Source organism: Ixodes scapularis, unplaced genomic scaffold (assembly GCF_016920785.2).
Source record: "Ixodes scapularis isolate PalLabHiFi unplaced genomic scaffold, ASM1692078v2 PGA_scaffold1__304_contigs__length_218370807, whole genome shotgun sequence".
In the NCBI taxonomy this organism is placed as follows: Eukaryota; Metazoa; Arthropoda; class Arachnida; order Ixodida; family Ixodidae; genus Ixodes; species Ixodes scapularis.
The window spans coordinates 102,111,000-102,125,746 of record NW_024609846.1 but is presented as its reverse complement, the minus strand read 5'-3'; the positions used below and the strand labels follow the sequence as shown (position 1 = coordinate 102,125,746).

At 49.4% G+C, this 14,747-nt stretch overlaps 1 protein-coding gene across 2 annotated transcripts in view; it reads left to right on the top strand.

The window, feature by feature from the left end:
• The first annotated feature begins 1,488 nt into the window (after positions 1–1,488).
• LOC8027854 (dorsal-ventral patterning protein Sog) overlaps positions 1,489–14,747 on the top strand; it is a 370,069-nt gene continuing 356,810 nt past the window's right edge. The window contains exon 1 of one of the 2 annotated variants that reach the window (XM_040217931.3): positions 1,489–1,839. In XM_040217931.3, coding sequence (XP_040073865.1) covers positions 1,698–1,839 — 142 coding nt within the window. In that variant the 5' untranslated portion in view covers positions 1,489–1,697. The remainder of the gene's footprint in view (positions 1,840–14,747) is intronic. The other variant, XM_042290868.1, reaches the window with a different exon arrangement.

The following is a 14,747-nucleotide window of genomic DNA, read 5'->3' as shown; positions in this document are numbered from 1 at the left end:
GGAAATGGAGGGAGAGCGAGGGTCAGGAAGGCAGATGGGGAGGAGGGGACAGCCTAGGGGGGTTGGAGGAACGGGAGAGATAGAGGGGAAAGTCGTCTGGTGACGTGGAGTATATTTCCCCGCTAGATTTAGTGGAGAAAATTAATTGTATAGGTCACTTGACGTTGACTTCTCCCTCTAAATTTAGCGGGAAAACTGGATTCGGGTTATGACACGTGACGTCAATTTCCCCGCTGAATTTAGCGGCGAAATTGAATCGGTGAAGAGGTCCCCTAGCGTCGTCACGACAATTTTCCCGCTAAATTTAGTGGGGAAACTGAGTTGGTGTTTAGGTCGCAAAAGGTAGTTTTCCTGCTAAATTTAGTGGGCGAACTGAGTTGACGTATATAGCTACTCCATCTCACAAATGTCTGGAGTAAAGCCAAAGGCACAGGCGCGTGGGCCTAGCTCAGCAGAATACTTTTGTTAGTACAAGAACTCGCGCGTAGGAGGCACTTCCAAAAGCCACGCGCTCGTGCCTCATGCCTTTGTCTGCACTGCAGATGTCTGTGAGATGGAGTATAAGTGACGTAACGTCAATGACCTAACTTTGGTATAAAGGTCACGTGAAGTCAATTTCCCCGCTAGCGAAAAATGCGCGGATCGACGGCCGGGCACAATTTTGGTGTTGGGGGTTTTGTTAAAGAGCATTTAACGCATTAAAAAAAATAATAAACGCTGACTTCATTATATCACAGCCGGATTTCATCAAAACATTTGTTCGAAGCACTGAGCTTCACGCTCGTCCGTTCATTGGCGTAACTTCTACACCTACGGGTGCCGTACTTTTCGCGAATCAATCAAAAGTGACGGTCAGGCTGATAAAGGCAAACGAATCATCCACACACGAATGCGGAAAGAGACGCAAGCAAAAATATATAAGATGGGCGACGCAACCGCTTTTGGCGACGTCGTGCAGTGTGGGCGAGTTCTAGCACCGCCGACACATTGATGGCAGCCCTCCCCCCAGGCCTTCCGTCTGCGTCAAATTCAATTCAGGGGATAACAGATAACTGGTCGCTAGCGCGGCTCGTCTCCTCCCCGCGACAGCCCGATCCCATTCACAGCGTGATAAATACCCGGTTCCACGCGAACTCAGCAGCATAAAGGCCTCGAGGAGAAAATTGCCCGCAAAGCCTTTCCTCCATCCCTCCGCCGTCATGCTCCCGCTCTTCCCGTAGCCCACACGCGTCAAAACCGGAACCGCTCCCCAGCGACGCGCGGCAGAAAACAAGAGTACACAGATGCACAAAGAAGCAAAACTGAAAACCGAAACCACGCCGTTTTCCTACGGCGGCGCGAAAAGGCGCGAAGCAAAAGCGCGCGAAAATCTTCGACTGCGGCGAGCGCGAGCGGAGCGGACGACGGATACCGTTCGGTGACGTCGAGTGTGCTACGTCACGCGACGTCACAACCGCGGGAGGCGCTGCAAGGCGTGACGTCGCAGCTGTCCTCGTGTGACGTCACGAAAAGGGCTGCGTCGCGCGCGCGGGCGGGCGCGCGGGGAGCGCTCGCGCGTTCGGCGCGGCGCTGAGTGTCGCAGTCGGAGCAGAACGCGTCGTGGAGAAGAGAAGTGGCGTTGCCCTGAACGCGGTCCGTTTCGGTCGGCGGCGGAGCGCCCGGAGGATTACCAACCACGTGTCGGCGGCGACGAGGAGATGCTGCCGGCTTGTGCGCTGCGGCTCGCGTTGCTCGTGCTTGTGGTCGGCGCTGCCAGCGGCGCGCGGCGCCGTGGAGGCGGCGGCGGCAAACCGACCATCGTCGAGGAGGCGGCGCGCAGGAAACTCAACAGACAGACACGTGAGTTTTGGCGCCGCTCTCGTTGACGCAACGGCGTCCTCTACTGCGGGGAGGATGGGCGACCACGCGTTGCCGGGCCGTGTCGGTACGTCCTTCGTGCGCGGCGGTACAACGCTGCAGGTGATGACAGGGGGAAGGTCCGCGGTATCATCTACTGTCTCTTGCAGCAGCAGTCGCACTGGTCATACAAAAGACGCGATGATCGCTACAGACATGAAGACAGAAGAGAACTGACTCCCACATCTAGAGTTTTGTAGCTCCATTTGCTCGTGCCTACAGTCAGTGGCAGGATTAGAACGGCAGGGCGTCTCTATCGAACGCCTGTCCTCCAACACGCGCCGCGCGGAACGCCGAAGCTCGGAAGCTCGCGTTGAATGCGGGACAACTGACACTCCTCCCCGCCGCTTTCATCCTGCCAGTGACTATGGTGATGACCCTGTAACCACACGGGAATGTCTTCCGTTTCCGACCGACTTTGTCACATTTGAGCACTTTATTTAGTGCGGATGCCTGTCGATGTTTTGAGAGTGAAACGATCGACCAACGATGTAGACAGCATCAAGACGCTGGACCCGCAATTGCGATCGGCGCGTTGGCAAGAACAGGCTCGATCATTTGCCATCATAGCAGAATGCTGTGAAAACCACGAGAAACCCAACACGGCGAGTACCCTTGTTATTCAGTGTGCTCACGTCTTGGTGACGTTGCGCGTGCTGAAAGGAGGCGATAGGACCGCGCCAATCATTGACTACTTTCCACGCAATGCTCATAGTCAGTGAGGGGAAGCACGTTGGTATCTCCCGCCAACCAGCACCGTCAATGAAACGACAAATAGAGAGACTGCTCCAATGGTCTGATGCTTCGAATGGAATAGTCTAATGAAGCAAAACGTGCTCTCGCTTATTTTACACCCTGAGGGATCTGAAGGTTCTTGAGTGTAGGTCTGCGTGTGCAATCTAAGGGTGCAAAACTATCGATAGTACTACCGACACTATCGATATTGGGAGCCGGGTCTATCTACAGTGAAAAAACTATCGATAGTACTATCCGTAATTAACTGTCGTAAAACTATCGATATATACTATTGTTAGTCGACTATCGTGAAACTATCTATAGCCAAATATCGTAAAGCTATCGATAGTATTTTATTAGGTGACGAAGAACATCGAGAGTCCATCGAGGAAATGTCTCGAAGCTCGGGGGAACAGGCGACTGCGATATAGGGACTTCCATATAATCATCGAGGAACAATATAAAACCTACTAGAAAACAATAGGGGAACGGCAGAATCCTCCTTAAAAACTATTGACAGAAATTATGGAAGAACTATCGGTTGTAGGATGTCGAAAAACCACGAGAAAAGATAGTCATAGTTAAATATCAACATCCTTATCGGTAGGTTGTCGAAGCCTTTTCGATTGTCTTTACTTGCTTTCTGCGAGTTCGCACTGTGTATTTTTCTAGACAGAGTTCAATCTGGAAAGCCAAAATCAATTTGCCGCCCCTGATAACTATATAAGTTACCTATCGCAGAAATCCGAAACTCTGATATGGTGCTAGCGATAGTGATCAAATGCGAAACTATGAGGGACGTGACTTTACCTGGGTGAAAAGATAGGTGTGAGGTTTCTTTCTACCAAGCAGGTTCTGAGAAAAAAAGGAAACTATATTTCCTCTAGGATTCATATGTTTATTTACCGGTATTTTTTATCTTTTATTTTTGATCCAGTTAACGTTATGATCCCAAACCTAACGTCTTTAAAGAGACACTGAAGTTGATTCTGAGATCGTCCTTTTGTGGTGGCGACAACTCTATCCTAGACGCTCTAAGCATTCCAACAAACCCGAAATCACAATCGTGCGTAGCTTATTTCCTGGTGAAAAGCGTGTTCAAAAGATCTCGACGCGCCTTTTTTGGGAAGAATTGTCTTCCGCCAATTGAAACCAATTATGTTACTTAACGAATTACTGCACATCAACAGTAATAGAATCATAATAGCGTCCAGAACCAGGCACGTAGTCAAAATGTTTTTTTTTTTTTGGGTGGGGGGGGCGCGCTTATTACATAATGTTGTATGAGGTGAAGGGGGGAGAGGAGGCCCTAGCAAAATGGAACATTTCGGGGGGGGGGGGGGGGGCGCGGGCCCCATGCAAGGAGGATAGAAGGGTATGAGAGGTCATGACGCCAGCCGCGTAGCCTCCACAAGCCATACTCCCTTGACGCCTCGCCTCTTTCTTATTTTCCTTCTTACTCTCCTCACTTACCATGCCAACGTGACCACATCACGTGACCGTAGCTAGCCTTCGTCTAGCCGTGGGGGTACTAGAATACACCACAGTCTAGCCTTCGATCTGATAAAACCTACCGGACGGAGCGCGCACAAGGCCTGCAAGGAGTCCTACAATCAACCATCCATCTCACACGTGACATGTCACGCGCACCAATTGCCAGAGAGATCTACGGTCACGTTGGCCACAACATCGTTTAAACTTTTTATGACTAGGCTTCACCAATATTTCAACGTTCCCCCTCCTAGTACTTCTAACCTCCTGGGCCCCATGCCACCCCCAATTTGGCTACGTGCCTGTTCAGAACCCTATTGACGTTACATAGCAACCACTCTGTCATTACATTGCATTCATTCGCTTTGTCATTACTGCGCATATCAATATGGTAGCACTCCATGTTTCTTGACATTAATGTCTGCAAACGATGTTTCCTTAACGACGGGGTTGCGATTTTGCGGTCGGGAATATTTGATTTAGGAGGGCGATGTATTTTTTGACCAGGCCTAATATTCTATTCAGCGGATCGCCAGGGATATACGCTCTCTGAACGGAGTTGGATCTTACAATTTTCGAAAAAAAAATCAATAATTACGTTGATAAGAAAATGTAGCCTTCTTTCCGCTCGGAATGAAATGATAGCCGACGAATAAATACCCTATTCAGGCATCCATTGCTGGATTTAGCTCCTGGTTATTCTCATTCCGGACATCTTTAAATTAAATTGCTGACCTAGTATATTACTCGATATAATAGATGTAATCGATAGCTAGTTGCAACTTCAAGCTAATAGTTTTACACGAAGAATATGTTATTTCAATTTTCAATTGACCCAGACTGTTTTTGTTTTTTTTGCCTGACATTTATGTACATGCGTTTAAGAACGGTTGGTCATAACTTAGAATCGTGTTGAGCGACCTTCGTTGAAATGTTGTAAACATGATTTTTTTTTGTCCTTGTTTGCCTTTTCTTTTCCCCAAACGTTTTTACCCTATTCGTTCTTTGAGCGGTGAATAGCGTATTACCTCCGAACGGGTAGCCCATTCTTCAACTCCCAAGGGGTTGTTAAGAAAACTGCAGCAACCTTATCGAGAAAACATATTGTTCCCCTATCCTACGGGTCGCAATCTCCTACATTTAACCACAAAAGAATTCTTCGTGCCGATTGTCAAACTCGTTTTCTTTGCACTGCCTTGTCTCTAAACTCTTGTCTATGTGTTATGTCTTCTATGTCTGGCGGCGAAGTGTGATTTACTGCTTCTGCTAGATCGACATGCCTTCTGCAACTAAATTGATTTCGTTTCTTACGCGTCACTCAGTGAGCTCTTGCAGCCCCGACCTTCACCTCCAGTGACCTTTTGTATGAATTACCGCACCGCAATAATTATATACATCTATCTTTTTTTTTTTCTAAATTTCTCGTCCTAATATATTGAGGCCTTTTTACGAAAAGTAACTTATTTGCTGTAACTTATTACAGTCATATTTTGTTGCCGGCTTAGCATCGACCCCTTGAGCGACGAATGAAGTGTTTCACGACATTTTAATGATAGAAGCCTGCCCAACGTCTCTAATGTGTTTGACGGCAGTGCTCTGGTGGAACCTGAAGAAAATGACCTTTTTTTCGTTTCTGTATTCTTTCCACTGTTATTCGCGAAATAATAAAGCTAAGGCAACTTGCTGACAAAATATGAAAAAGTACGAAAATCCGCTTTGCGAGAGGAGACGGGCAATCAAAGGGTTCACAAAACGATTTTTCCCCACTTAATTGGCAGCTAGAGACTGTATAGATGTTGCTATTGGCGCTCTCTGTACTACTAAGGATGCAGCTGTGGGAACAGGCTGAACTGCGATGGTCAGCCGGCCGATCGCAGCATCGCGGAATGCGGAGTGCAAGTTGGTCTGCTTTTTCAGCAGGGGTGGCGGTGGCGTCGAAACGCCGACCCATGATTGGCTCTGATTGGAAGGATAGTGGGTAGACCTCAAGACTGAAAAGGCTTACTCTGACTTAACATAACAAATTAATAACAAAAGGTACAGACGTTTCGCCACCTATGCAGGTGGCATCTTCAGTATACACTGTGTATACTGTGTATCTTCAGTGTATACTGAAGATGCCACCTGCATAGGTGGCGAAACGTCTGTACCTTTTGTTATTAATTTGTTATGTTAAGTCGGAGTAAACCTTTTCAATCATGAATTCACCCGGCTTTTGGAACATTTTTGCAGACCTCAAGACAGCTAGCATTGAGGTCTACCCACTGTCCCTCCATCAGAGCCAATCAGATCTCGGCGTCCTGACGTCATGCAACCCCTGTGCAAGGAGCAGAAGAACTTGCGCTCCGGATACGGTGAAACAGGATTGAAAACGTAGAGTTCGATATGTTTCATCGCGTTGGCTCTCGCTAAAGTTATCTTGGCGAGGGAAACGGCATAATCATTGTCCCTAAGCGGATGGCTTTTTTCTTTTTCTTTAGAACCGTTTGTAATTTGAACTTCGTCATTTGGTGGGATCTTTATTTCGTCGTGATTGGCTCTCTCTGCGTTCTGTGGGAAACTGAGCTCACTCACATTTTTAGGGTGTATTCGGCATCGAGTCGAGAAGGGAACCTCATGGTTGGGTAGAACTGGAAGAAAGAAAAGGTAACATGGGCCGTCCTGATGTTCTGGAGCGAGCCCCTGAGCCCGTGCCAACTTGGCTATCATCCGATTGTATTTTTTTTTTATCACTCTATAGAGATTACAAGACCCTTAGGTTGGACATTTGCCTGTACGTTTTAGAAGGTCATGGAAGTGACGTGTTGGCGCCTGATTGGTGGGGGCAATTGCATCCACCAATCAGACGCCAATACGTAACTTCCATGAACTTCTAAAATGAACATGTAAATGTCCAACCTAGCCCTCCAAAACAACTATATATATCAGAGCGAGAAACACAAATCAAGAAGGTGAGTGTTATTGGAGTGGGAGGCAAATCGAAGCTGCTTGGGTGCTTGGCTTTGTCTAGTTTGAAACTACAAGAATAGCACGATATTGAGAGAGAACCAGGGGTTTCCCCAGGATTCTAATCAAGGGGGGGTGTCCCAATGGTTCGGGGGGGGGGGGGGGAGGAGGAGGAGGAGGAGGAGGAGGAGGAGGAGGAGGAGGAGGAGGAGGGAGGGAGGGAGGGAGGGGGCGGAGGCGAGGCGATGCGAGGCGAGGCTAGATAAAATATAAAACTGTTCATTTTTTAGTCCACTAGCTAAATTACAGACGTCTATTAACCAAATGCTCATACCCGTAATGTATGTTTCCCTTTCTCTATATATACACCTGAGAGGTGGTGTTTTCTACTTAATCTGAAAAAAAAAAAAAAAAAAAATTTTATTTTATTTTTTATTTTTTTCTTTTTTTTTTTTAGATTCAAGGGGGTGTGTCCAGGAAAACTAGGGGGGGGGGGGGGGGGGGGGTCTAGGGAAATCCCTGGAGAGAACACTTGACCTCGAGATTTCCGGTATCGGTCTCCTGCGATGCCTCAAAAATTGCTGGACAACATTTGACGGTAGACTGGTATCCACGTTTGCAGTAACCTATAGATGGCGTCTTCTTTTAACGCGATGGAGTTATTGACATCCAAGAAGGACTTGGCGTGGCTGTATATTATAGTATTCATCGCTGCCGTAGGTTGGTTCCTAATTGTTCATATCGATTCACAGCCCGCGCTCATAGCCGTGATTAGGATACGATCTTGGTTCGTCCCGCCCTGTTTTTCTCAGGTCCTTAGAGTCCATAGTGAACGTTGTGGCCTCTCAGCATGATGGCCTCTCATTATCTTAATATACTTGCGCAGCCATTGAGATGGGTGCATCGGCCGACCAGAAGGCCGAAGAACGAATCTCGAAACAAGAAGCGTGAACACCCTACGTTTCTTATAAGTGTCGGGGCCGCGGTCAATATTACGAGGCCCCATGTTGGCATATACGTTCGAGTCTGACGCCTGTCCCCGGTGCCGCACTGTTATACCAAGTAGCCCTCAAGTCGGAAATCGAGAGGGGCGAGTCGGTCATCGTCTTCGCAGCGCACGTCCGCCTCTGTTTGTGCGGCGGGTGGCCAGACAGGCACGCGGCGGAATGGGCACACCGCGGCGAGACGGCAGGGCCGCCCACGCCCGCCGCCGCCCGTATACACCGGGGACAGACGGCGAGCAAAAGTCGGCGTTTGCTCGAGTGAGGATCGTGACTCGCCTTAACGTCCCCGTCGCTGTCTCGCCGACCACGCGAAATGCGACTCCACGCTAAACGGCCCGTTCCTCCCACAACCCCCCATACAGTCCGCCGCACCTCGTTGGCAATGCGGTGCAACGAGCGCACAGGGCGGAACCGCGAGAGAAGAAAGGTATAGACAGACACTGGCTATGCTCCGTTTCGATGCGATGGACCGCTGCGGATAATGTGTGCTAGCCAATCCAGCGCTATGAACGTTCCACGCGACTAAGTGCCCGGAGCATTGCTGCCTACGCCCCGCCCGACGGGCACGTGACACTCGCGCGGCAAGGGATTGGCCTCGGTGTCTCGTAGCGGCCTCTGCGGTCGGTCGTAAGCTGTATAGTTTCCGTGGCTCTTTTATTATCATTATTAGTATTGTTGTTGTTATTTGGTCACGTCGACAGTCGGTCACGCGTTTCGTCTTCTGTTTGCGTGGGCGCGATCGAGCGGAAAGCAAACGTCAGGCTTTGGAAGAAGAGTGCTCGCCGCGTAGAATGCATGGAGTCGCGCTTCCCCGCGAAGTGCCAGGAGGACGTGCTCTTCATCACTGCCGAGGGAGGCTGCTGGAACCTTCTCCAGCTTGCCGATTCGTGGCGGAGCCCCCGATCTGTGCGGATTTACTGTTCTCAAGTGAACGGCGTGTTTCGAAAGCGAGTCTTGTCACCGCTCTCTGCCGGGTGAAATAAATAGTCAGTGACAGTTAAGAAACCCGGGCCGTGACTTTGTATGTTCACGCTTCTAACTTTCTGATTGGTTCCTCGGCCTTCTTATCGTCTACTCCTGCAACCTCATTGGTCGTGGAGCGATAATAAGATGCGGCAGACTCACCACGCCCGGCGTTTCTTAAGTTGACTGTGACTAGAGTGAGAACTCAAGGAAGGCGCGCGGGGCGTATACACCTGCCGTATTTCTCATAGCATTCCTTCCTTCCGGCTTCTGTTTTCCTTCTTTACTGATTTGGTGCATGCACCGCGACCCCTCCCGTAGTAATCGTTTCAGGACACCCGCCCAATTCCTTTTGTTTTTTTGCCTCCTAAATCTTTTTCTTTTTCTTTTTTTTTTTTTTTTTTACGGTTATGGGGCGGCATTTTGATCAATGTGAAGTTTTCGAACTGAGCAATCCACACGCTCCCAAATATACGTACCCGGTTCAGCTCTCTTCGTCTTCGTTCCGCTCAATACTTTGCGTCGCCTTCACGACCGATTTCTTTGTAACGCCTTCGTGTAATATTGTATCCTCTAATAAAAAAAATGCATCGAGTTAAGGGTTGCTCTTGCGAATGCGTGTGCTTCGATCGTCTCAACGGGTAGCCGACGGGTCCTCCAACGTTGTCTCGGTACATTCTCTCCCCTTTTCTTGTACACGCCCGAACGGTCTTCTCCGCCTCCCAGATTAACGAGTTAATCGGTAATTGTGTATGTATTCAAAGGGGGCGAACATGTTTACGCTTACCTTTTTTTTTTTTTTTTTTTACACGGAGGACAACGAGGAAGACGGTTCCTTTGTGGCTAAATAGTAATAGCGGGACATCGCCCTTTTACGAGGACTCCCATGATCACTTGTTTTCAATTATACAATTAGGAATAATAGGAAGTAGAAAGAAGCACACACACACACACACACAAAACAACAGTGGTTAGCCCGGAATTAAGGCTAGGAAAAACGAACAAAACATATGTGTTTTCCCGCTCACCGCCTGTTTGGGCAGCCCTTTAAGCTTCGTTCACACTGCTCACAGATCAATACAAAAGACACGGAGTTTGTCTGCAGACGCGAGAAGAGAATTATCTTCGGACACGCCTCTAAAGCATCTACGAAGCATGTTTGCTTCCTACATGCTTCGAAGACGTCTACAGACCGTTTGCTTGTATGGCCAATGTGACCGCAATGCAAGGAAGAAACGCGCCTTTGTACGCAGTCACACTGAAAACTGTCTTTTGTGGGATGTATTGGCAGTGTGACCTCGGCTTTCGTTATTCCCATCGAGACGCGCCCAATGTTTTCCCGCAGATCTTTCATACTCATCTCCACAGTTATTTGTGTGCAGTGTTATGAGAGATATGCCTGAATGTCTCCGTACCCGTAAAACACTAAAAGAGCCAATCTCTGCGATCGACGAAATCAGCTCAGCGAATGATGAGGCGGAACATCCGTTTAGAGCTAAAAATCAGGTCTGCGCTGTGGCATTGCGCTATACAAAGCGCCATGTTTGCATTGCGTAATGAAACAGCGCAGACTTAATTTTTATATCTAAGCAGATGTTTCGCCTCATCATTCGTTGAGCTGATGTGCCAGATCGTAGAGATTGGCTCTTCTAGTGTTTGACGTGTACGCAGACGCTCAGGCATTTCTTAGTGTGTTGTGCAAACGCCTTGCACAGCCTCGACCTTCCGCACCGTCTTTTATAGGACCGCTCAAAACTCGTGAAATGCAGCGAGAAAGCTTGCAGCCTACGACGGGCGTCCGCGTAACTCAGGTCGGGCGACTCGTAGTCGTCGAGATAAATCCGGACGTTTTCCAGATTTCGTCTCTCAACAATACAGTGCAGATAACCGGCCGTATTGCGCTTCTGCGGCCACGTGATTCGGCGGCGGACCATCGCGTGATAAACAATACGCGACTCTTCACGCCGGAAAGTCGCCTGAAAAAATCATTGCGTGGTATGGCTACAATAAGATGCAAGTTTACAGCATTGCCAAGACGTGCAGATAATCTGTCAGCCGGGCAGGCGTTACGACGGACGGAGCGAAGCGCATAAATTTATTGATATTCATTTTATCTCTGTCTCTGTGTGTTTTCCTGAATACGGTGAATTTTTCGGATTTGTCTCGACGACCCATATATATTATATAATATATAGGTCCTGCAACAACGCGTGCTTCACTTCATTGTCGCCTGATGAAGTAATCGAAGTAGGCCGGTGTAGTGGGGGGTCAACACCCTCCCACGGCATCCTACCTGTAGGAGGGTGGAGCCGAAGTACCATGAGCGAGCGTTTGCCGAGCGAGCGGTGTAGGCCTTTATAGCACTCCTCTGATAAGCAACGTAGACACGCGCGATGGTTTCAGCCGAGTGAGTCAGTGCACCGCTAATTCGAGCCGATAAAAGCGCGCGATAAGCCACCCTCGACCGCATCGCACTGCATCGAGATGTGGTCACCCGTGCTTGCACGCCGGCCCGACACTAGTAGATCTGTTCCTTCTCGATAAATGCTCGTTCGAGCTCTCTTTGCAAGCGTTAACTCCGACTCAATCAAACTAACATATTTTTTTCTTTCGGCACGCAAGGCTTTTTTTTTTTTTTGCATTTTAGTTTTGATTTGTTCAACGCGCACTGCACTTTCCAAAACAGGAACCGATCGAGCATTGCGTAGCTTAGAAGGGGAATCATCGCAGCTCCTGGTTTGCGCAGCGAGCAGCTCTGTAGCCTATCCAGCACCTCTCAGGTAACAAGGGAATGCACGTGGCATCACCGCTTGCTGCGAACAACTACCGTGCCGTCAAGCTGGCAAGGTGTGGCCGCGACTTTGCTTGCGGTAAGACCCCGACAGGAATGTTGCGCAAGACCGGGAGTGACAGAGCAGCAACAACATTGCTCCCGGCGCGAAGTCCTAACCGCACTGGCGTCGGCTGATTGACGTCCCCACGACACGTAGGAGTGCCAAACATAACAAGTCCGGGGCTGCTTGAAGCGGCAAGGCGGTCCTCTGTGGTGCCACGTCAACCACTGAGCACGATGTGCGCCGAAGCAAAACAGCGCGGCCCCAAGCGCATTCCGGTCCGAAAACAGAAGCTTGCCAGTCTATTTCGCAACGCGTCTCCCCGTATAGACACCGGCGTCAAACATTTTCCAGCCGTCAGAGGTGACCTAACTCTGGCCGGCGACGACTGCGGCGTGTCGATTCAAAAGCACCTTGCCATGGCGCGTACGTGACGCGGCTCGCGATTTCGCGACTTCGCCACCGTAGTGGCAAATTGCCGGGTTACGTAAACAGGAGCACCTTAAGAACCGCCTATAGCTGGCTCTGTTTTTCTTGAAGCTTATCAGTCGGAGCGACAAAATTCGTATAATCCTGTCCTCTAATGAAACACCCGCGAGTGCCTGCATGCTTGCCTCATAATGCTGGAGCGCCCAAGTTGTAGCACCGTCAGTTTACCCGCAGGTCACGGCCCGGGTAACGTTCACTCCTGTCCTCATAGTCCGCGTCGAAATTGTTGATAAGAAAATCGAAGGGAAAATACCGAGGTTGTCACATGTGTTAGGAGGAGCTCCTTTATCTTTAGCTGAGCTTATGATGTGTATTGGAGCATAACGTATAATTGCATTCACTGAAACTTTGTTGCGAGGCGAGTGTTATACCCGTCCACGGTGTACCCGTCCCACACGGGCAACTTGAATGCCATTTACAACGAATGACATTTGTGTGATCGAAGAATCGGCTCGGCGATCTGTCGCGCGTAGAGCGCCCCACGTCCGGAGCGTCGCGCGCTGATTGGCCGTCCGCTCAAATGTTATTCGTTGTAAATGGCATTCGAGTTGTGGCACGGTCAGCGGCGTAGACATTCCATTTTCCCGAGTGGGGCAGTCTGAGAAGTTCTCCGGGGGGGGGGGGGGGGAGGAGGAGGAGGAGGAGGAGGAGGAGGGGAGTGCTGCGCGTTACCTTTTCGCCAGAACTGGAGATTGAAGCTAACGAAAGCACGCTGGGATTCCATTTCCCATGTATTTTTTCAATAAAGGCAACGTGGGCGTTATTTTGTTTACATGCCACTACTAGGAGAAGCTCGTTACATGGCACGTAAACAGCGTCGCGGAAAGGATCATGGCCCGGGCCCGGGGGGGGGGGGGGGGGGGGGGGGTTCTGCCCTTTCCGGATCTCACCAGGGGGGGCACGAGCTCCTATGCCCCCCTCCCCCCCCCCCCCCTACCCCCCGAAGTCTACGCCTATGGGCACGGGTATTAGTCACTGAGATTGGCGCATGACGCTGCCCAAAAGAGCTTTCGACGTTCAAATGAACGTCTGCGATCTCTCTCTTGCTGTGCATGACGGGACCACGTGAAACGTTATGCTCGGTGTCGAATCGCGAACTCCATTTTCAGGTCCAAACGTGTTTTCGGCCTCGCCTTTCGCCGAGCTCCGTTCATACTTGTCTGCCAGTTTTCTTTTGCTCTCCCCCTGGCATTGCGCTATTTGTACTCCGCAAATAACTTTACAACACTCATTACTTATTTAAAGCGTTCCCTTATGTCTTCTTATGGTAGAGTGCTATAGTATGAGCTCTTGGAACGGAATCCACAGCAAGACAAAAAAGGCAGCTCGCAAAATGCGATTATTGGAATGATCGATAGATACCCTTGAAGCGAAGATGACGCCCTTTCGAAAGGCACTTTTGTTTCGCGAATCAATTATTTGGTTTAATTACTTTCTTGAAACGAGTTATTGCATATTTCTAGATGTACCATAGGGTGAAGAACAAAATCAAAGGACTCCGAATGTCGCGTTCAAGCGTCCGCGATTCGTTTGCCGACGGCCGACCCCAACCGAATGTTTTGCGCCTGTCAGAGGGCTGCCAAGCTGAACCGCTTCTTCCCGACAACGGACCAGCCGGCAGGGCGGGCCGTGAGCATTCGTAACTTCCTCTGCTCGACACTGATCGAACCTGACTCCTGAAACGGCCCTCGTACTCATTGATCGATGAACGTCAAGGATTCGTGAACGTTATTTGCGAACGTCAAGGATTCATTCCGAGCAGGTTTTTAGCGAGTGTCATTGTATCATTTAGGAAAAAAGCTGCCGATTGCTGCACATTTTGTTCTGCCGATCATTTCCGAGCCTCGGATCTTTCCGCTTTTCTTGAGAACATCCATAAGGTAGTGCTTGTTTGCTTTTCTTTTACCACGCTTTCGACGACTCGGCCGATCGCTTATACAAGTTATTCCAATGTCTAGTAGCGATAGTGGGAAAGCGAAAAAATTATAGCATATGCCTCTTCCGAGTATATTCTCACGGCTATTAAAATGCGCACGGCGACGTGACTTAACCTTTCTTTGCTGATGTGTATCGCTCTCTGCCATCCGTGCGTCGTGTTCTTTTGGCGTTCCGGCTGGTATACGCAACTAGTCGGAACAAGACGTCGATGTTATCCTGCTTCATTTTTTTTCCGCCTTTTGTCGTTTTGTTTATGTTCTCGCCGTCTCAGAAAACGTCGGGGCGATACGTTTGGATGCTTCTCGTGTTTTGAGGCCGCTGCCGGAGATTCTCCGAAAGCTAAGCTGAGCACGTTTGGTTTGGTTTTGGGAGGAAGCAGGAAGGGCTTTCTGGATTATTCCTCTCGATGCGGCGGCGTATAGCGGGGAGCTGGATTAGCGAATTGCAGTGA